At 45.9% G+C, this 22,420-nt stretch overlaps 2 protein-coding genes across 3 annotated transcripts in view; both read right to left on the bottom strand.

Moving 5' to 3' along the window:
* The window catches only part of LOC135422176 (SHC SH2 domain-binding protein 1-like), a 101,836-nt gene extending 94,053 nt beyond the window's left edge, over positions 1 to 7,783 (bottom strand). Inside the window, exons 1-8 of one of the 2 annotated variants that reach the window (XM_064671203.1) lie at positions 7,602 to 7,783; positions 6,823 to 6,993; positions 6,139 to 6,254; positions 4,978 to 5,186; positions 4,499 to 4,591; positions 3,698 to 3,931; positions 3,424 to 3,592; positions 2,222 to 2,342 (exon numbers count right to left, since the gene is read on the bottom strand). In XM_064671203.1, the coding sequence (XP_064527273.1) occupies positions 2,222 to 2,342; positions 3,424 to 3,592; positions 3,698 to 3,931; positions 4,499 to 4,591; positions 4,978 to 5,186; positions 6,139 to 6,254; positions 6,823 to 6,993; positions 7,602 to 7,701 (1,213 nt within the window). In that variant the 5' untranslated portion in view covers positions 7,702 to 7,783. The remainder of the gene's footprint in view (positions 1 to 2,221; positions 2,343 to 3,423; positions 3,593 to 3,697; positions 3,932 to 4,498; positions 4,592 to 4,977; positions 5,187 to 6,138; positions 6,255 to 6,822; positions 6,994 to 7,601) is intronic. The other variant, XM_064671204.1, reaches the window with a different exon arrangement.
* Positions 7,784 to 10,220: 2,437 nt separating this feature from the next.
* LOC135422173 (SHC SH2 domain-binding protein 1-like) lies at positions 10,221 to 20,971 on the bottom strand. The gene is made up of 13 exons (XM_064671201.1): positions 20,830 to 20,971; positions 20,051 to 20,221; positions 19,354 to 19,469; positions 18,195 to 18,403; positions 17,716 to 17,808; positions 16,914 to 17,147; positions 16,640 to 16,808; positions 16,102 to 16,222; positions 12,654 to 12,785; positions 12,217 to 12,335; positions 11,397 to 11,483; positions 10,908 to 11,046; positions 10,221 to 10,666 (listed from the first exon to the last, which is right to left on the bottom strand). Exons 1-13 carry the CDS (start codon positions 20,927 to 20,929, stop codon positions 10,344 to 10,346), a joined length of 2,013 nt encoding a protein of 670 aa, XP_064527271.1. The 5' UTR covers positions 20,930 to 20,971; the 3' UTR covers positions 10,221 to 10,343.
* Between the last annotated feature and the right edge of the window lie 1,449 nt (positions 20,972 to 22,420).

The raw sequence follows: 22,420 nt of genomic DNA, 5'->3' as shown, positions 1-22,420 counted from the left end.
CTGAAAGCACACACAAACTCAGACAAGAAGTGCCTGAGTGCCAGCTTGTAGCCAAGTACATAAATGAATGCTGCCATGTGCAAATACAAAGCTTAAAAAAAAAAGAAAGAACAAACCGTGAACAAGAGGTGGCAGAAAGTTTTAATGACAGCCAATGGAATGCAAAGTTAAGTCATTGGTACTTCAACATATGATACTAAGAAATCTTTCCCCACTGCCCCTGGTTTGTGGTCACCCCTGGAGAAGAGCTGCATGGGGCAGTTTACTTCCAGCACATAAAGGGAGAGCAGCACAGCACAGCAAATGGCAGATCTGGTTTAACTTCACACCACTCCAGAAAGAGGTTAATATCCAAGGCAAGAGTTTGGGGACTAACTGTCCTACAGACAACCTTGCTAGAGCTATGCTTTCAGCTTGCTTCACACTTCACCTCTGAACTGGCAGCTCTAGTAGAGAGAAGGAAGCCAATGCAAGGCAAGGAACAGAGAAGGAAAGATTCCCCTGGGGCCCAGTGCTGTTCAACACAACACAGTCCTGGCTGTAGCCCTGCCTGCACGAGGGGCTCCACAGGAGCCCAAGCCAATTGTCATCCAGTAACACTGATCACAGAGGGGCTGATGCTAAAGGTCCCCAATCCAGCTGGAACAACTACTGCCCAAGCAGAAGGGAAGCTCTCAAGTGCCTTGACATCCCATCGTTGTCAAGCATGGAAGTTCTCCTTGCCATGACTTCCTGCAGCAGCTACTGCTTTAACCTTCCTTAGTTCCTGGAAGTTTTTATTGATCCCTGACTTACTACTCTTCCTACTTTCAACCTTGGTACTGACTTGAAAGAGTGGCTGGAGAAAAAATGAAAGCTCTACTAACCAAAGTGACATTTTATCTCTCGTGAGTCAACCCTTCATCCCAAGAAAGCCACCAAAGCAGCAGCTGCTCAGATTAGTGCCAGCAAAGTTTGTCTTGATGCTCCTACTTCAAAGGTTTTTGGCTGCTACTCTTGCTCTAATGCCTTATCCAACCAGAGTCCAGGTAAGAAGATTAAATCCCCTGACATCTACTCATTCAGAGTGTAGTTGGTACTAAAGATAGGCACTTCTCTGCCTTGCTCCTTAAAATAGAGCACCTCATCCTTTAAGGTGTGCTACTGCAGCGTCTGTATTACTGCTTCCTCCAAGCTTGAAAAGCAATAAATACCACCACACACAATTTTAGATCAATGTCAGTCTTGAGATAAATAAAGCACTTTATCTGGGTCCCTTATCCTGCAAGTGCACTGGCTATCAGCATGTTTATCTGTATAAATCAAACACACACAAGAGATGGGTAAGAAAGAAACAACACTCATAAAACAAGAGATGGGCAAGAAAAATTGAAGTCCAGAACAGCAGGAAATTAAACTCTCACCCTTAAACTCTTCCCATTAAGAAACTTTGACAAGATAAAAATGCCACTGTATAAGAATCTGAGCTGCACAAGCCCCAGTGATAAACAATTAAACTGCAACAGAATGTGCCTGCCTAAAGCAAAGGAATTGCACTGAGTTATCAAGAAGGGTGAGGAGAGAGAGAAACATATCCTAGACAAGGCAAAAGGATTTTAAACACAAATATTTTGCAAGAAAAATCATAGAATGACATATGCTGTGTCTGTTTCTACAGAAAAAAATGTGTTAGACCAAAAGGTCCCTCCTTTACCCACATGCTTCACAAAATACAGTCATTGCTGACATGCTCCAAGTGCCATAAACCAAGTTCCAACAGCCCCTGGCTCCTTCCCTCTGCTTTCCCCAGGGCTGTACTGACCGTGGGGCTCAGTGTACCCCTGAAGCAGTTTAAGACATGCAAACAAGGACATCTCTCAAGTACTCAAGTCAGTGGCTCTAAAAACTGAAGCCTCTCAGAATTACTTCTCTGCTTCCTAGATCACAACAATCCTGTTGAAGCCTCTCTATTACCTTTGTAATCACAATTTATACAGATAAACAGGAGGAAATAATGAATTCACTGTTAGTTAGCAATATCTGCAGTTTATTTGCACCATGGCTAATGAGAGAACTTACTCCACACTGCCTTAGACATGGCACTAGAGCAGAAACAGGAATACTTGGAAGAAAAAAGCAAATGTTCCCAGTAAACTCTGCAAAGAGTAAATCCTTATGCAGAGCTAGTTTAATTCATTCCATTTCCTTGTTTCATGGACCCTTGTGCTATCAAACCTTCTACCTTCTAGTTCAACTGAGTCAGCAATGCAGAACACGCCATCTACAATGTAATGCCCAGGACAGATGATGACTTTGTCTCCTTCATAGCAGGCACTTACAGCTGTCAGTAGGTCATTGTGAAACTGCAAAAGACAAAATAAACAACAATCAGCTCCTGAAGAATGCTATAAAAATGGATGCAATTATGCCCTTAGACCTTGCTTTTCAATTAAATGTTGCTGCTTTTGTAAAGAAACCCTTTGTAATGGCACCAATAATACACAGTTTCTGCTTTGAATTTAGGAAATGTAGCAAACATCTGAATTGTGCCTCAAGTGATTTGCCATGATTTACTGAAGAAATAGGTGACAGAAGGTAAACAAAACAAAAAACAATTCACCTACTAGATCACAGCTGGTCTGAACAATGCTGTAACCCTTCCCTCCTGGTTCGAGTCACCCCAAACCAGTTCAGATATCACAGTGGCAAACATGGGGTCCACATGTTCCTTTTCCTTGATAAAGAGGGCAGGCTGATACCCTTCACAAACATTACTGTGAGATTCCATACCAAAGGATAAAAACAGTACAGAAAAACTACACATTTATTGCTTCCCAGCAAATTCCTGTGTAAGCATAATAATATCAAATCTCATTTGTAGCCTAAAAGTGAATCCAGGACCTTCCCCATGGCTCCATTTTGGCCACCTGTAATTCATGAACTTGAATTTGGGTCCAAGGAATTCAGACTGTCGTTAACTGCTGAAGCAGCAAGTCCAGCCTGAATTCACGAAAACTAAATAGAACTGCTCTAAAATAAATGTCCTACACAGAACTAAAGCAAGAGACTGACATTTCTCCCTTCAAACTCTAGATCATTATTAGCAGCATCAAGAGACACAGGTATTTCAAAACTAAATGGAAGTATTACACCTCACCATATTTCATTGTAGAATTATTACAAGTTCATCTCATTTCCTACACACAGGAAGGAAACTGCTTGTATAGTGCACTCAGCAGGTACAAATGAATTAAAAGAAATTATTTGTATCATCCAGTCTTACCACTTATTGTATAAATTACAGTGACTTTTTTTTTTTTTTTTGAACTGACAAAAAACCAGTTGTGGGCAAATGTAGTTATCTTTCACATGATAAATTAACTTATTCTTCCACATTGTTTCATGAGGGGAAAAACTATCAGCAGACAATTCCTATTACTGCACCTGCACTTGGACATCTTCACCATAACATTCTGGGGAAAGTTTGTCCCTCATCAACAACTGGAGCTGACTTGCTGCAATGGTTGAGGGTACAACATGTATGACCTTGGTACCCGTTGTCCTCAGTCCTTTAGCCTGGAGACTTCCATACTTTTGGTAACCAAACACATACCTACAACAAGAACAACACAGCCATCAGCTCCTTCTTCAGAAAACACATCCTATATATCAAGTTATTTTGCTCAGGGCCTCCTCCTTGCACAAACCCACCAAGTACCTCAGCTGAGGATTCTCAATCACATTTAGCTTTTGTTTTAAGTGCTCTACTTTCTCATACAATTTGAGTCCTTCCACCATGGAGACGTTTTCTACTTCCGAGTCCGAGTCACTGGTTGAGATGCTGTTCCTCACGTTTAGGAACTTCCCATAAAGCTCTTCACATTGAGACAACAAGTTCTGGTAATCAGCTACAAGCCCAGAAGGCACACGGTGTTCAAGGATGTCATAATGCCTGCAATTCAGAGCAAGGGGTCAGCATATTTCACATCTACAAGTCTCAAAAATCAAATATAAGATTGCAGAGAACCTGAGGAGTTTTGCATCACTACTTTAGTCAAGATTCTCTGCAGCCTATATGGTTATATTACACATTTCATTTGAAAGCAGCAAAAACAGAAAATCTGAACAGACACAAACATTTGACTTTCTAAATAGTTGCCCATCCATCTTGAAAGATGCTACACAATTACCAGAAATTCACCCCAGAAAAAAAAAAAAAGGCATAAGCACAGCTCTTATTAGGATTAGAACTTGTACCAGTGTGATGATGGTTATCGCTGGGGCGCTGTCTGATGGAAGGTCAAGGATTAAAGGGAAAATCAGGGCTCAGAAATCAAGTGGCAACCTCAGTTGGGCCTTCTCCCCATACAAAGTTTGACCATCGGACAGTGAATGCTGTGAGAACAAACTTGCTTTGGTTTAATGGTGCACAGGGGTGTTTTACATCTAGTTGTGAGTCACTATTCCCACATGACACTTTCCTGTGGTTCTGCCACAAGAACAAAGGTGTTGCACTCACAGTCTCAGTCGAGGCTCAACACAGCGCACAAAGTAATCAAACTCATCCTCCTCCTCCTCATCCCAGGTCCTCCAGAGCCACTGGTAGAAGAACCTTTTGAAGCAAAGGAAGAGTTTAATCATAGAAAGGAGGAGAGCAGAGGCAACAGCATTGGAAACACAAATGGAACCAATCTGAGAGTTCGTCCCAAAGCATCACCGCTCTCCAAATCAGTGCTACTGTCAAGTGAGCTGCTTAGTATACAGAGAAATCATCTTCTCGCCTGCTTTTTAACTGCATAAAGAGTTTTCTTTTGTGTGTCTAAGTTCAAAATTCATAATGGCCTGAGTCCCACGTTCATCAAAAGAGAGTAAACAGCTAAAAGCTGGATTTGAAAAATGGGACTGACTCTCTTTGGATCCTCTTTTTTCTTGTTTGGTTTTGGCCACAAGAATTCAGGACATGACCCACGGGGTATTAGCAGAGTGGAACTGTCCTACCTGACGTGCTCTACAGCCAGTGCTGTCTGGTCAAACTCTCCTGACTCATCATACACAACCCACAGCTCCTGCAGCAGGATCTGATATTGCTTCAGCTCCAGGAGTTCCTGCATGCACTCCAAGGTAAAGCTGTTGTCCCGGGACTCGCACAGGAAAGGGTCACTGAGCTGCACAACTGCTTTCAGAGACGAGTAATCCACATCAACAACCTGTTGGAACAAAGAGCTGTGAAGAGCTCTCAGAACCTTAGATCCAGCTGGGAAAGGTGGACACGACATGCCTAAGTCAGGAGGGCACACTGGCTTCCAGCTGACCCACACAAACCAACACAAATGGCACAGTACAGCCAAGGCCACCTCTGCAGCTGAAGGGATAGCCCAGAATGAAGCCTCTCAGAACCACACACCCAGAGAGCCTTTTCCACATTCACAACTTCATTCAAATCCCTCATAATGCTCATAACAAGGCCACTAAGTTTCTCCCTAGTTAGGTTTCTTGTTTTGCTGCTTTTAAAAAATGGCAAGAGCAATATCTTCAGATTCAAACAAATCAACACTTCACAGTTCTTTGGGACTCATTTTTCAAAGTGCCCACAGGATACAAACAATCCAAGGGTTGGTCTGGGCCAGTGAAAGCCATTTTGTCAATAACTGAGCAGAAGAGCTGAGGGGCTACAAACTTTTTCCCTCTTCAACCATGCAATGGAACTGCAAGTTTGAACATCCAAGGCTTGCAACAAAGATGTATGACCTGGACATTGAGAGAACTAGAAAAGGAGTATCCTTAGCTGAGTCTAAGACAGGTGTATGCAAAGCACAAGAGCTACTGTCAGTACCAAGGGGGGTTAAAAAGAAGAATTTTACTGATCAAAAAACCAACTACACTGCAACCAACAGCTCTGGACTGAGTATCCCCTCTGTGCCCTTGCAGTTCTACCTCCCAGCTCATTCACACCAACTCAGTGTTCCCTCTTCCATTTCAAGCAATGAGCCCTTAGGAAAAAATTCCTATTGCTCTGGCCATCACTGGCACTTAGATATGACAACATTATTATTATTATTTTCTACCAGCTGGTAAACTTCATAGGTATATGACCAGTCTGTTACAGAGGCAAATGATGTTAATTGGAGAAAAATGCCTGAGCAACAACATTCCACTTACCCCAACAACAACCTGAAACACATCAGTGCGCCAGACTGCCTGCCAGCCAGATGGCTCAAGGACCTTCTCCAGGTACTCAGCTATGAATTGCTTCACCTCAGAAGCTTTGCAGTCAGCTAAAACAAAATTGAAGACAGTACATTTATGCAAGGAATGAAAGAAAAGTCCCTCAGATAACTGGAAAATGAAAGGCAACACAGTTCAAATGTTCCTCTACCACCTCCAAAGTTTTGTTTCTTCTTTCTTTCTTCTTTCTGTTTTGCTCATGGTCAGAGTCAGCATTTTTGCTGTTTCTCTTAGTATTGAGAGAGTTGGAGAAGCATCTGTTCTGTGCTTCTCTGGAAGAAGAGATCCAGTGCTCAACCTCCAGGTATTGAAGATTTCAGTGCCAACGGTACTAAACACATAACCTGTGCCTTATCTTAATCAGGCTTACTACACACAAAAAAATTCAAGTAAGACAAGCTAAAACAGGCACAGAATCCACTATTAACATCTCTGCCTTCCCAGCATTCCGATTTTATTAACTTATAGCAAAACCATTGCCTCCTGGTCCACCAGCTAGAGCAGCTGAAAAGCATCTCCCAGCTTCACATACAATTGACTCCACTTCAACTGGATCATTTAAACAGTCACTACAAGAAAGCTGACACCACCTTCTTTTTCTACTTTGAAATTACTTACCCAAGATGTAATCCTGGTAAGCACTAAATCGCTCGTAAAAGAAAAGATGATCGGTGTGAAAAATATCTGGAAGAAGCACATTCCCATCTGGCACAGCCCTTCCCAAAGCAGTCCCCACGTTGCCACGACTGCCAGAATCACTCCCGGACTCAGCATCTTCCTGATCTGTGTCTGGGAAGAGGAGAGGGAGCAAAGCAAACCCCACAAATTGTCAGTTCAATGCACTTATCAATCACTTCTCTATTCCCACAGAATCCCTGTTCAGCTTAAGACCTATCATGAACCTGCTGTCTGCAACACATCTGAATTATTCTTAGTGAAGAGAGTATCCTACTTGCTTAGTTGCTCTCTTCGCCAGAACATCAACCCTGTCCCAAAGAGGGTCTCATTTATTCCCACCTGCCCTGAGCCACAGTTACTGTACTAATTTACTCTGTTCTCCGGGTAAGATCTAAAACCTTTTAGGTATTACATTGCCATTCATGTACATATCAGGCCTTGTTAAACCCTGCCTACATCACCCAGACATGGTATCAAGCAATAACCCAAATTATTTTGGAACATGCATAAAGACAGCTGATCCCGGTTCCCCGGGGCAGACCCGAGCCGAGCCGGGCCGGAGCAGCTCGGGCAGCCCGGCCCGCACTGCAGCTGCGGAGCCGCCCCGGGCCCATCGCGCGTCCCTCGGCACCGCCCGAGCGCTGGGCGCGGAGTGCCCGCGGCCCTCCCGGCTAGCCCACAACACCCCTCCCTCCCCGCCCGCCACTCGCAGCCCGCACCTCTGTCCGCCTCCTCGGCCCCGTCCTGTGCGCCGGCGGCTCTCCCGGGCGGCAGTGCCCAGCCGTCCCCCTGCGGCCCCAGCCATCTCGGCTCGGCCATGACCGACCGACCGACCGACCGACCGACGGACGGACCGACCGCTCGCCGCCTTCAAACCGCCCGGGCACAACGACCACACCCGCCCTCCCCACCGGCCGCTCCAGCGCCCCGCTCTCATTGGCTGGCGGCAGCCAGCGCTCCGCCGTGATTGGCTGCGGGCAGCAGCGGCCGTTGGTGCGCTGTTGGTCCCCTCAGCAGCGCCCGCCGCTCCCCGGGGCCCGCGAGCCCGGCGGGGCTCGCTCCGGAGCGGGGAAGAGCGTTGGAAACCTGCCCCTGTCATCCCAACCCATCGACCGGGGGCGCTCCTGGCAGCCGGGACAGCGCGGGCGAGGAGCGCCCTTCCGCACACAGCGTGGCCGCCGGGGCTGTTCCGCCCCTGCGCAGAGGGAGCCGCGGCGCACGGAGGGACGCGCGGCCGCGGAAATGTTCAAACACCCAACCATATCCCCCTTCAAAAAAAAAAAAAAGAAAAAACACTCCATACAAGACGAAAGAAACCCACCACACAACCCTCCAAAACCAGCGCCAAACAAACATTAAGCAAAGCAAAACAAACAAAAAAAGAAGTCTCACCCCCGCAACAGAAGGGAATTCTCTGAAGGCCAGGCAGGCCCGCTCCGCTCTGAGCTCTCACCGGTCCGTACACAAACACAAAACACACCTGAAAATAGGAAGCCCCGGGATCTCCCCTCCGCTCTCTTCCACAGCCGCAACTCTTCTCCTCAGGCAGCTCCGCCTGTTCTGAGCTGGGACCACAAGCGCCCACAGCGATTAAAGCCCAAACAATTGCTCCGGCCCAGCAGTGGCCACGAGGGGGCTGCCTGAGATCTCTGACAGCGCGGCCAAACGCCTCCCTTGGCCTCCCGAAGATCGCTCGCTTCGGCAGCAGCAGCACAATGCCCACGGCATTACCCGGTCAGAGGAAACCAAGAGCCCAAGTCATCCCGACATCGCACGAGTCGGAGCTGCCAAAGGTCCACTGAAATCAACCTTTGTCCATCGTAATTAACCCTAGAAGAAAAGAGGCTGTCTTAGTCCCCTGGACTTTTCTTCTGTCAGGATTTAACCATTATACCGGGCATGCATGTTTAACCACACTCATGTAGTTTTCACCTATCATAATTAGTTACAAAATTACAGGCAAACATCTAAATCTCCCCCAAACGCCCCTTTTTTTTTTTTTTTTTTTTTTTGGTAAGGTCAGGCTTCAGAGTAGAGCTGGGTGGAGAATGGATCAAGAGGTTGGATTGGATATTGGGAAGAAATTCTTCCCTGGGAGGGTGGGGAGGCCCTGGCACAGGTTGCCCAGAGAAGCTGTGGCTGCCCCATCCCTGGAAATGTCCAAGGCCAGGTTGGACAGGGCTTGGAGCAACCTGGGGTAGTGGATGGTATCCCTGTCCATGGCAGGGGGTTGGGACTGGATGATCTTTCAAGTCCCTTCTAACCCAAACCATTGTATGATTCTTAGTCAATATAAGGCTTGGAAATCATAAAATATCTATGAAATGTGTAGAATAAGCAGCTGACACAAGCCAGCAGAGCTGTGATACTGATGGGAAAGAAGCAACAAATATACACAAAAGAAAAACGAAATTTAGAAAGAGACTGCTACAGAAGACTTTTCTGTGTACTTTGTTCTTTGCACACATTTTCTTTGTTGCCATGGCAATCACTTTAGTCTTTCTAGGTCTCCATTTGAGCACTATAAAATGCAGTAAATTTTTTTTACTGCATATGTTTCAGTAATTCATTTGCAAACCATGTTTATGGCAGGGGATGAATGGTGTCACATGACTGTAGGTTGCTATTAATTAGTTGGCTTATATATTGGGTAACATAACTGATGTTCTTTGACAGGTACTTCATCTGTCATTAGATTTCCTTTTGTAGCAGTAGAAGCTTAAACCATTGCAAACCTAAATAAACTGAATCTAATTAGAAAGGCAATTAAATTTTGAAAATCTGTCCAGTGTCTGCAGCCTATTACCCTTCACACATGACATCAAAACATTCTTGAGTGGCCTCAGGATCTATCGAGATCTGGCCTGTCCCACATTTCAGTGACAGGAGCTTTGTCTTCCAAGGCATTGTAAGATGTCCAGGCTGGGGCAGACCTGCTGGAGAGCAGCTCTGCAGAGTAGGACCTGGGGGTCCTGGTGGACAACAAGCTGTCCCTGGACCAACAGTGTGTCCTTGTGGGCAAGGCCAATGAGATCCTGGGATGCATTAGGAAGAGCATTGCCAGCTGGTTGAGGGAGGGGATCCTGCCCCTCTATTCAGCCCTGGAGAGGATCAGCTGGACTGCTATGTCCAGTTCTGGGCTCCTCAGGACAGGAGAGACATGGAGCTCCTGGAGCAGGTCCAACAGAGGGCTACAAAGGGCTGTGAGAGAGGCTGAGGGAGCTGGGCCTGGTGATGGACCCACTGTGGTCCTTTCCAACTTCACCCGTTCTGGGACTTGGTGCAGCTCACTCCTGAGAATTACAGTTTTGAAAGAAAGAGAGGAAAGAGCCACAAAATGAGTTTTTAGCCCCAGTTCTTTAATAAGGATTACACTTGGGAAATAAATGCACAACATCAAAACACAACACAGGCATGTGATCTAATCAGTAACTGCAAAACTTGTCTGCTGCAATGGACACTCAGAAAACAAAGGTACCAAAACTTCCTTTCCCATTCCACTTGAACTGATTGCCCTCAACAGAGACAAACATATCCTGGGACAGGAAGTTTTCATCAGCTTCTGTAATTCCCAGTTCACTCAGTCTTTTCTTGTGCCTCTTGCTCTTCTTTGCAGCAGTAGCCCCAAGTTCATTTGCCATTTCACAGTTGCCTTCAGTTTGCCCAGAAGTCCCAGCTCGCTCATAACGCTCCAACTCATCAGTCACACACTCAGGTTGTTGTTCCTGCCCGACCTCCTCCACAGAGGCTGTCTCATCACCTGACTGGGTAGGTTGTGTACTTCCTAAGGCAAGAAACAGGAAGAGTGTCACCACAGTCATGCAAAAGAGCCCCATCACTAAAACCTCATGGAATTCATTTTCTTCAGTCTTAACATCTTCACCTCATCCCACTCACTCTTTGGTTTGATACTTCGTGACAGCCACAAATTTCAAATACAAACTATGAATTATTCAGTCCAAAAGCCTGGGTATACTAGATTTACTAGTTTTAGGAGTTTTCTCTAAGAAGAGAAAAATCAATACCTTTTGTTGTCTGTGCTGAAGCACCCTTTACCTCCAAGGGTCCTGGTCTAACCAGGACCACACCATATCCTTCATTATTATGGATCACATTCTTAACCATGGTTATCTTGGGAACATCATAAGGCTCATCTAAGAAGCTCTGCAGAAAAAAAAAATAAAAATCCCCCACGTCATGTCCAGCTAAAGGGCTGCTAAATTCTTCCAGTTTTAGGTGCAATCAGTTCTATATATTGGCTAGGGTTGGATCATTTGCCTATACAAGTGGCATTGCAAAAGGCATTTTCTCTTTCTGGCAGATAAGAAATCAAACCAGTTGACTGCTGTGGTGGCCAACCCAAGGCAAAACAAGCACCATTATCATCATATGTGACATCTAAGAGTTTCAGCATAATGCAGCCAGGCTTTAAGCCAACCTAAACATGAGTTACTGGCACTAATTCTAGCAGTTGTAAGCTTTTGGAAAACAAGTGCATTGTGCCTGGGACTGACCTTGATGAGTATTCCCTCCTTGCAGTGGTGGATGCTGTTGCGGCGAAGGGTGCACGTACTCCCTGGATAAATTTCCACACCAGCTCCCTGCAAGACACAATTGGCAGCAGTTCACAAATAGTTCAGGCACATTTACGATATCACTTGACGACTCCGTTGCAGATCTGTGTGTTCACCTCCCAATTTGCACAATGCAAAATTTTGTTACCACAAATTAAAAAGCAAGACTCAAGGTTGAGGCCACAGGGATTGTATTATTGCCACCAGGCCATAAAAGCCAGGTGAAGAGTAGCTGCACAGCCTTGTATTACTTCCTTGTTCTTTAATCATCCCTCTCAACACCCCAAGCCCCATCATTCTTCAAAATGTCCTAATCAGAGCTCATTTCTGTGTTTATCATCCTTCTGTAAGAATCCATGGACAAGGTGTCCAAAAGGGCATTTCACTTGCAGAACAAACACAAGGTTTCATGAGTAAACTATGTACAGGCAGAGAAAACAGAAAATCACTTTAAAAACATTGCAGGATGTGAATCACTCCAGCAATGCATCAATTATTACTTCATAGATGTCTGCTGCTGCAACATCATTTCCCATCATCACACTCAAACCAGCATGAGACATTTCAGTAGACACTGTCAGAGGATACAAGACCCCTGGGACCAATCTCTTCAACTCAATAACGTGTAGCTGTCTAAAATTAATTTGTAAAGGTTCTCTCCAGAGCGACAGAAGTCACGCTGTGACTGACTGTACCATTTCCAAACAGAAACCTTCAGTTTAATTTAGGAAATAAGGCAGAGTTAAGGATCAGGCTCTACCTTGGCCCCGTAGAGATCAGAGTTCTTCATCACCAGCTCAGCTGACATCCGCACTGTAATGCCTGTGGTTTCACACTGTAACACACAGTTCTCCAGGGTGGTTTTCCCACGATGGATATCTGCATGCACAGAAACCAATTATTGCTGGATGAAACAGTCATGCAAAGACAAAGCCCTCCTACAGATAGGCAGCCTTGTAGCATTTTTGCACTGTGATAAAACTCCCACAACAGCTTGGAAGTACACAGAATAAGTTATTTTGATGTCCACATTAGAAGCAAGTTGAGAAGAGGAGGAAGCTTTGATAATGGTACCTGGAGGGCTCCTCTCTAGAATATTTTGTTGAAACTAGTAAACTCCAACACTGGGTCCCAGCTTTAATTCTAACACTAAATTATGAAAGAGTCCCAAAAAGGTCAGGATGCTTTTACACTTACTTATAATCCCCTCCACAGCATCATGTTGCACCAGCTTCAAACCAGAGATCCTCACATCGGCTCCTGTACAGTCAAAAAAGTTGTCTCCTTTGCCCTGCTTTTCTATCACGATATCATCTGGCATCCCATAGCCTGAAAGCAGAGGGGAAGGGGAAGGTGTGAAGCATAACTGGTGACAAAGAGGTGCTCAGTACCTAACAGACCTTTAAATTAAAGATGCAGGTTTAAAACTTGAGGTACTAATACACTGAATAGGATTTTCTACCAAGTGCCCAGGCTACACCCTTCCCTGGGCCCTTCTGTGCCAAGGTACAGGCACTCAGAACCCAACTCAAATTTACCTTACTGGAATGGCACACAACAAAATGCAAAATTAGCTGAGACAGTTGAACGAATCCTATCATCTTCTGAAAGCACACAAACTCAGACAAGAAGTGCCTGAGTGCCAGCTTGTAGCCAAGTACATAAATGAATGCTGCTGTGTGCAAATACAAAGGTTAAAAAAAAAGAAAGAACAAACTGTGAACAAGAGGTGGCAGAAAGTTTTAATGACAGCCAATGGAATGCAAAGTTAAGTCATTGGTACTTCAACATATGATACTAAGAAATCTTTCCCCACTGCCCCTGGTTTGTGGTCACCCCTGGAGAAGAGCTGCATGGGGCAGTTTACTTCCAGCACATAAAGGGAGAGCAGCACAGCACAGCAAATGGCAGATCTGGTTTAACTTCACACCACTCCAGAAAGAGGTTAATATCCAAGGCAAGAGTTTGGGGACTAACTGTCCTACAGACTACCTTGCAGCTTCTCTAGCTATGCTTTCAGCTTGCTTCACACTTCACCTCTGAACTGGCAGCTCTAGTAGAGAGAAGGAAGCCAATGCAAGGCAAGGAACAGAGAAGGAAAGATTCCCCTGGGGCCCAGTGCTGTTCAACACAACACAGTCCTGGCTGTAGCCCTGCCTGCACGAGGGGCTCCACAGGAGCTCAAGCCAATTGTCATCCAGTAACACTGATCACAGAGGGGCTGATGCTGAAGGTCCCCAATCCAGCTGGAACAACTACTGCCCAAGCAGAAGGGAAGCTCTCAAGTGCCTTGACATCCCATAGTTGTCAAGCATGGAAGTTCTCCTTGCCATGACTTCCTGCAGCAGCTACTGCTTTAACCTTCCTTAGTTCCTGGAAGTTTTTATTGATCCCTGACTTACTACTCTTCCTACTTTCAACCTTGGTACTGACTTGAAAGAGTGGCTGGAGAAAAAATGAAAGCTCTACTAACCAAAGTGACATTTTATCTCTCGTGAGTCAGCCCTTCATCCCAAGAAAGCCACCAAAGCAGCAGCTGCTCAGATTAGTGCCAGCAAAATTTGTCTTGATGCTCCTACTTCAAAGGTTTTTGGCTGCTACTCTTGCTCTAATGCCTTATCCAACCAGAGTCCAGGTAAGAAGATTAAATCCCCTGACATCTACTCATTCAGAGTGTAGTTGGTACTAAAGATAGGCACTTCTCTGCCTTGCTCCTTAAAATAGAGCACCTCATCCTTTAAGGTGTGCTACTGCAGCGTCTGTATTACTGCTTCCTCCAAGCTTGAAAAGCAATAAATACCACCACACACAATTTTAGATCAATGTCAGTCTTGAGATAAATAAAGCACTTTATCTGGGTCCCTTATCCTGCAAGTGCACTGGCTATCAGCATGTTTATCTGTATAAATCAAACACACACAAGAGATGGGCAAGAAAGAAAACAACACTCATAAAACAAGAGATGGGCAAGAAAAATTGAAGTCCAGAACAGCAGGAAATTAAACTCTCACCCTTAAACTCTTTCCATTAAGAAGCTTGGACAAGATAAAAATGCCACTGTATAAGAATCTGAGCTGCACAAGCCCCAGTGATAAACAATTACACTGCAACAGAATGAGCCTACCTAAAGCAGCGGGATTGCACTGAGTTATCAAGAAGGGTGAGGAGAGAGAGAAACATATCCTAGACAAGGCAAAAGGATTTGAAACACAAATATTTTGCAAGAAAAATCATAGAATGACATATGCTGTGTCTGTTTCTACAGAAAAAAATGTGTTAGACCAAAAGGTCCCTCCTTTACCCACATGCTTCACAAAATACAGTCATTGCTGACATGCTCCAAGTGCCATAAACCAAGTTCCAACAGCCCCTGGCTCCTTCCCTCTGCTTTCCCCAGGGCTGTACTGACCATGGGGCTCAGTGTACCCCTGAAGCAGTTTAAGACATGCAAACAAGGACATCTGTCAAGTACTCAAGTCAGTGGCTCTAAAAACTGAAGCCTCTCAGAATTACTTCTCTGCTTCCTAGATCACAACAATCCAGTCCCTTATGTTTCTGTTGAATCCTCTCTATTACCTTTGTAATCACAATTTATACAGATAAACAGGAGGAAATAATGAATTCACCATTAATCAGCAATATCTGCAGTTTATTTGCACCATGGCTAATGAGAGAACTTACTCCACCCTGCCTTAGACATGGCACTAGAGCAGTGTAACAGGGAAGGGACTAAACCAAAGGGAAAACACAGGTTCGAGAGATACTGGTACGTGAATAAACCAAACACCGTTGCTAGTTGGCAAAAATAATAGCTATTTATTAGGAAAAGGTGGCCAACCAGGGAAAAGGGAGAAAACAAAACAGGCGCCTGAGGGAGAAGGATTGGGGCGGAGGAAAAAGTGCACCAAAAGACCCTAGGAAGAAGGCTTCCCCCCCATACTCACCAAGGTATCACCTGTAAACAAGTCTTACCCATCCTAACCAATAATGAAATCCCCCTGCAGCAGCTGCGGGTTCATGGGGGGTGGCAGGCTCCCACTTCAAGCAGGCGTCCCTGCTGAAAGCAACTTGGTCCATCGTGAAGAGCCGGCGCCCCAAGAAGCGTCTCTGCTTTTTTATAAAGTTTTTTGAGAGCACCTGCCCCGGAGAGGTGTGGCCAGCACCGCCCCGTCAGGGCTCTGAATCCCACCCCTTCTGTTATGTAAGTGCACCCCTCCTGTGCGTGCGTGAGCACCTTGGAAAGTCCCCCACGCAGGCGCAGTGATTTGAGTGGGGTCTTCCCAAATGAGTCTGTGGGCTTACTTCCTCACCCTCCTCATCACTTTGTCCTCCAACTGCCCCTGACGAGCAATTGACCAATCACAACAGACCAATTAAAACAGTTTACACAGAAGCTCTCCCTCCAAGGCCAAGTTCACTGCTTTATCAGAAGACTTGGCAGGAGAAAGCATAAACTAACTGCAGGTGGCTAAGGCCAAACACAGACCAAAAAATAACATCCCAACTTCGTCCCGATACAAGCAGAAACAGCAGAAAAAAGCCAGTGTTCCCAGCAAACTCTGCAAAGAGTAAATCCTTATGCAGAGCTAGTTTAATTCATTCCATTTCCTTGTTTCATGGACCTTTGTGCTATCAAACCTTCTACCTTCTAGTTCAACTGAGTCAGCAATGCAGAACACGCCATCTACAATGTAATGCCCAGGAAAGATGACAACTGTGTCTCCTTCATAGCAGGCACTTACAGCTGTCAGTAGGTCACTGTGAACCTGCAAAAGACAAAATAAAGAACAATCAGCTCCTGAAGAATGCTATAAAAATGGATGTATTTATGCCCTTAGACCTTGCAGCATCAAGAGACACAGCTATTTCAAAACTAAATGGAAGTATTACACCACACCATATTTCATTGTAGAATTATTACAAGTTCATCTCATTTCCTACACACAGGAAGGAAACTGCTTGTATAGTGCACTCAGCAGGTACAAATGAATTAAAAGAAATTATTTGTATCATCCAGTCTTACCACTTATTGTATAAATTACAGTGACTTTTTTTTTTTTTTTTAACTGACAAAAAACCAGTTGTGGGCAAATGTAGTTATCTTTCACATGATAAATTAACTTATTCTTCCACATTGTTTCATGAGGGGAAAAACTATCAGCAGACAATTCCTATTACTGCACCTGCACTTGGATATCTTCACCACCAGATTTTGGATAAAGTTTGTCCATCATCATCCACTGGAACTCATCTGCTTTAATGGTTGAGGGTACAACATGTAAGACCTTGGTACCCGTTGTCCTCAGTCCTTTAGCCTGGAGACTTCCATACTTCTGGTAACCAAACACATACCTACAACAAGAACAACACAGCCATCAGCTCCTTCTTCAGAAAACACATCCTATATGTCATGTTATTTTGCTCAGGGCCTCCTCCTTGCACAAACCCTCCAAGTACCTCAGCTGAGGATTCTCAATCACATTTAGCTTTTGTTTTAAGTGCTCCACTTTCTCATACAATTTGAGTCCTTCCACCATGGAGACGTTTTCTACTTCCGAGTCCGAGTCACTGGTTGAGATGCTGTTCCTCACGTTTAGAAACTTCCCATAAAGCTCTTCACATTGAGACAACAAGTTCTGGTAATCAGCTACAAGCCCAGAAGGCACACGGTGTTCAAGGATGTCATAATGCCTGCAATTCAGAGCAAGGGGTCAGCATATTTCACATCTACAAGTCTCAAAGATCAAATACAAGACTGGAGAGAACCTGAGCAGTTTTGCATCACTACTTTAGTCAAGATTCTCTGCAGCCTATATGGTTATATTACACATTTCATTTGAAAGCAGCAAAAACAGAAAATCTAAACAGACACAAACATTTGACTTTCTAAATAGTTGCCCATCCATCTTGAAAGATGGTACACAATTACCAGAAATTCACCCCAGAAAAAAAAAAAGGCATAAGCACAGCTTTCATTAGGATTACAACTTGTACCAGTGTGATGATGGTTATCGCTGGGGTGCTGTCTGATGGAAGGTCAAGGATTAAAGGGAAAACCAGGGCTCAGAAATCAAGTGGCAACCTCAGTTGGGCCTTCTCCCCATACAAAGTTTGACCATCGGACAGTGAATGCTGTTAGAACAAACTTGCTTTGGTTTAATGGTGCACAGGGGTGTTTTACATCTAGTTGTGAGCCACTATTCCCACATGACACTTTCCTGTGGTTCTGCCACAAGAACATCAAAGGTGTTGCACTCACAATCTCAGTCGAGGCTCAACACAGCGCACGAAGTAATCAAACTCATCCTCCTCCTCCTCGTCCCAGGTCCTCCAGAGCCACTGGTAGAAGAACCTTTTGAAGCAAAGGAAGAGTTTAATCATAGAAAGGAGGAGAGCAGAGGCAACAGCATTGGAAACACAAATGTAACCAATCTGAGAATTCGTCCCAAAGCATCACCGCTCTCCAAATCAGTGCTACTGTCAAGTGAGCTGCTTAGTATACAGAGAAATCATCTTATCACCTGCTTTTTAACTGCATAAAGAGTTTTCTTTTGTGTGTCTAAGTTCAAAATTCGTAATGGCCTGAGTCCCACGTTCATCAAAAGAAAGTAAACAGCTAAAAGCTGGATTTGAAAAATGGGACTGACTCTCTTTGGATCCTCTTTTTTCTTGTTTGGTTTTGGCCACAAGAATTCAGGACATGACCCACGGGGTATTAGCAGAGTGGAACTGTCCTACCTGACATGCTCTACAGCCAGTGCTGTCTGGTCAAACTCTCCTGACTCATCATACACAACCCACAGCTCCTGCAGCAGGATCTGATATTGCTTCAGCTCCAGGAGTTCCTGCATGCACTCCAAGGTAAAGCTGCTGTCCCGGGACTCGCACAGGAAAGGGTCACCGAGCTGCACAACTGCTTTCAGAGACGAGTAATCCACATCAACAACCTGTTGGAACAAAGAGCTGTGAAGAGCTCTCAGAACCTTAGATCCAGCTGGGAAAGGTGGACATGACATGCCTAAGTCAGGAGGGCACACTGGCTTCCAGCTGACCCACACAAACCAACACAAATGGCACAGTACAGCCAAGGCCACCTCTGCAGCTGAAGGGATAGCCCAGAATGAAGCCTCTCAGAACCACACACCTAGAGAGCCTTTTCCACATTCACAACTTCATTCAAATCCCTCATAATGCTCATAACAAGGCCACTAAGTTTCTCCCTAGTTAGGTTTCTTGTTTTGCTGCTTTTAAAAAAGGGCAAGAGCAATATCCTCAGACTCAAACAAATCAACACTTCACAGTTCTTTGGGACTCATTTTTCAAAGTGCCCACAGGATACAAACAATCCAAGGGTTGGTCTGGGCCAGTGAAAGCCATTTTGTCAATAACTGGGCAGAAGAGCTGAGGGGGTACAAACTTTTTCCCTCTTCAACCGTGTAATGGAACTGCAAGTTTAAACATCCAAGGCTTGCAACAAAGATGTATGACCTGGACATTGAGAGAACTAGAAAAGCATTATCCCAGCTGAGTCTAAGACAGGTGTATGCAAAGCACAAGAGCTCCTGTCAGTACCAAGGGGGGTTAAAAAGAAGAATTTTACTGATCAAAAAACCAACTACATTACAACCAACAGCTCTGGACTGAGTATCCCCTCTGTGCCCTTGCAGTTCCACCTCCCAGCTCATTCACACCAACTCGGTGTTCCCTCTTCCATTTCAAGCAATGAGCCCTTAGGAAAAAATTCCTATTGCTCTGGCCATCACTGGCACTTAGATATGACAACATTATTATTATTTTTTCTACCAGCTGGTAAACTTCATAGGTATATGACCAGTCTGTTACAGAGGCAAATGATGTTAATTGGAGAAAAATGCCTGAGCAACAACATTCCACTTACCCCAACAACAACCTGAAACACATCAGTGCGCCAGACTGCCTGCCAGCCAGATGGCTCAAGGACCTTCTCCAGGTACTCAGCTATGAATTGCTTCACCTCAGAAGCTTTGCAGTCAGCTAAAACAAAATTGAAGACAGTACATTTATGCAAGGAATGAAAGAAAAGGCCTTCAGATAACTGGAAAATGAAAGGCAACACAGTTCAAATGTTCCTCTACCACCTCCAAAGTTTTGTTTCTTCTTTCTTTCTTCATTCTGTTTGGCTCATGGTCAGAGTCAGCATTTTTGCTGTTTCTCTTAGTATTGAGAGAGTTGGAGAAGCATCTGTTCTGTGCTTCTCTGGAAGAAGAGATCCAGTACTCACCCTCCAGGTACTGAAGATTTCAGTGCCAACGGTACTAAACACATAACCTGTGCCTTATCTTAATCAGGCTTACTACACACAAAAAAACTCAAGTAAGACAAGTGAAAACAGGCACAGAATCCACTATTAACATCTCTGCCTTCCCAGCATTCCGATTTTATTAACTTATAGCAAAACCATTGCCTCCTGGTCCACCAGCTAGAGCAGCTGAGGTTACAGCATGAAAAGCATCTCCCAGCTTCACATACAATTGACTCCACTTCAACTGGATCATTTAAACAGTCACTACAAGAAAACTGACACCACCTTCTTTTTCTACTTTGAAATTACTTACCCAAGATGTAATCCTGGTAAGCACTAAATCGCTCGTAAAAGAAAAGATGATCGGTGTGAAAAATATCTGGAAGAAGCACGTTCCCATCTGGCACAGCCCTTCCCAAAGTAGTCCCCACGTTGCCACGACTGCCAGAATCACTCCCAGAGTCAGCATCTTCCTGATCTGTGTCTGGGAAGAGGAGAGGGAGCAAAGCAAACCCCACAAATTGTCAGTTCAATGCAGTCATCACTCACTTCTCTATTCCCACAGAATTCCTGTTCAGCTTAAGACCTATCATGAACCTGCTGTCTACAACACATCTGCATTATTCTTAGTGAAGAGAGTATCCTACTTGCTTAGTTGCTCTCTTCTCCAGAACATCAACCCTGTCCCAAAGAGGGTCTCATTTATCCCCACCTGCCCTGAGCCACAGTTACTGTACTAATTTACTCTGTTCTCCAGGTAAGATCTAAAACCCTTTAGGTATTACATTGCCATTCATGTACATATCAGGCCTTGTTAAACCCCGCCTACATCACCCAGACATGGTATCAAGGATTAACCCAAATTATTTTGGAACATGCATAAAGACAGCTGATCCCGGTTCCCCGGGGCAGACCCGAGCCGAGCCGGGCCGGAGCAGCTCGGGCAGCCCGGCCCGCACTGCAGCTGCGGAGCCGCCCCGGGCCCATCGCGCGTCCCTCGGCACCGCCCGAGCGCTGGGCGCGGAGTGCCCGCGGCCCTCCCGGCTAGCCCACAACACCCCTCCCTCCCCGCCCGGCACTCGCAGCCCGCACCTCTGTCCGCCTCCTCGGCCCCGTCCTGTGCGCCGGCGGCTCTCCCGGGCGGCAGTGCCCAGCCGTCCCCCTGCGGCCCCAGCCATCTCGGCTCGGCCATGACTGACCGACCGACCGACCGACCGACGGACGGACCGACCGCTCGCCGCCTTCAAACCGCCCGGGCACAACGACCACGCCCACCCTCCCCACGGGCCGCTCCGGCGCCCCGCTCTCATTGGCTGGCGGCAGCCAGCGCTCCGCCGTGATTGGCTGCGGGCAGCAGCGGCCGTTGGTGCGCTGTTGGTCCCCTCAGCAGCGCCCGCCGCTCCCCGGGGCCCGCGAGCCCGGCGGGGCTCGCTCCGGAGCGGGGAAGAGCGTTGGAAACCTGCCCCTGTCATCCCAACCCATCGACCGGGGGCGCTCCTGGCAGCCGGGACAGCGCGGGCGAGGAGCGCCCTTCCGCACACAGCGTGGCCGCCGGGGCTGTTCCGCCCCTGCGCAGAGGGAGCCGCGGCGCACGGAGGGACGCGCGGCCGCGGAAATGTTCAAACACCCAACCATATCCCCCTTCAAAAAAAAAAAAAAAGAAAAAACACTCCATACAAAACCAAAAAACCTCACCACACAACATTAAGAAAAAAAAAAAAAAAAAAAAAAAAAAGAAGTCTCACCCCCGCAACAGAAGGGAATTCTCTGAAGGCCAGGCAGGCCCGCTCCGCTCTGAGCTCTCACCGGTCCGTACACAAACACAAAACACACCTGAAAATAGGAAGCCCCGGGATCTCCCCTCCGGCCTCTTCCACAACCGCAACTCTTCTCAGGCAGCTCCGCCTGTTCTGAGCTGGGACCACAAGCGCCCACAGCGATTTAAAGCCCAAACAATTGCTCCGGCCCAGCAGTGGCCACGAGGGGGCTGCCTGAGATCTCTGACAGCGCGGCCAAACGCCTCCCTTGGCCTCCCGAAGATCGCTCGCTTTGGCAGCAGCAGCACAATGCCCACGGCATTACCCGGTCAGAGGAAACCAAGAGCCCAAGTCATCCCGACATCGCACGAGTCGGAGCTGCCAAAGGTCCACTGAAATCAACCTTTGTCCATCGTAATTAACCCTAGAAGAAAAGAGAATGTCTTCCACAGCGTTCAGTTAATTATCCACAATCGTTGTAAAAGAGCTGTTTTACTTCAAAGAAACACTGTCATGGCAGCAACTGCTGCTGCAAGTGTCCTGGACTGATCAAGCTCCCTTTTGTTCAGAAGTCTGCACTGCAGTTGCTTTCCTTCCCATCACATAGGAAATAGAAACACAGTACTCTTATTGCTGGAAACTTCCCACTCTCCAGCTTGAATGTGCATGCACAGTGCAGACCATCAGTTATTTTCTTGAGTTTCTTTTCTCCCTACAACGTTTATCCACCCAATTTATTATTGAGCATGAATTCATGTTTTCCTGTGTCTCTTTTGGTAAATCACAGTCTCTCTTTCTGTGCACAGCAGGTTTTCCATTCACCTCAGCTTACTAGTTGCCCTTTTTTGCACTTTTCTCCAAGTTTGTTTTTTTTTCTTGAGTAGGAGTGACCATGTCTGTGTGAAGAGCTGAGGACTGGCAATACC

This window comes from Pseudopipra pipra, chromosome 14, assembly GCF_036250125.1.
Source record: "Pseudopipra pipra isolate bDixPip1 chromosome 14, bDixPip1.hap1, whole genome shotgun sequence".
NCBI lineage: Eukaryota > Metazoa > Chordata > Aves > Passeriformes > Pipridae > Pseudopipra > Pseudopipra pipra.
The sequence above is the reverse complement of the archived record's forward strand: the minus strand, read 5'-3'. Positions and strand labels throughout refer to the sequence as shown.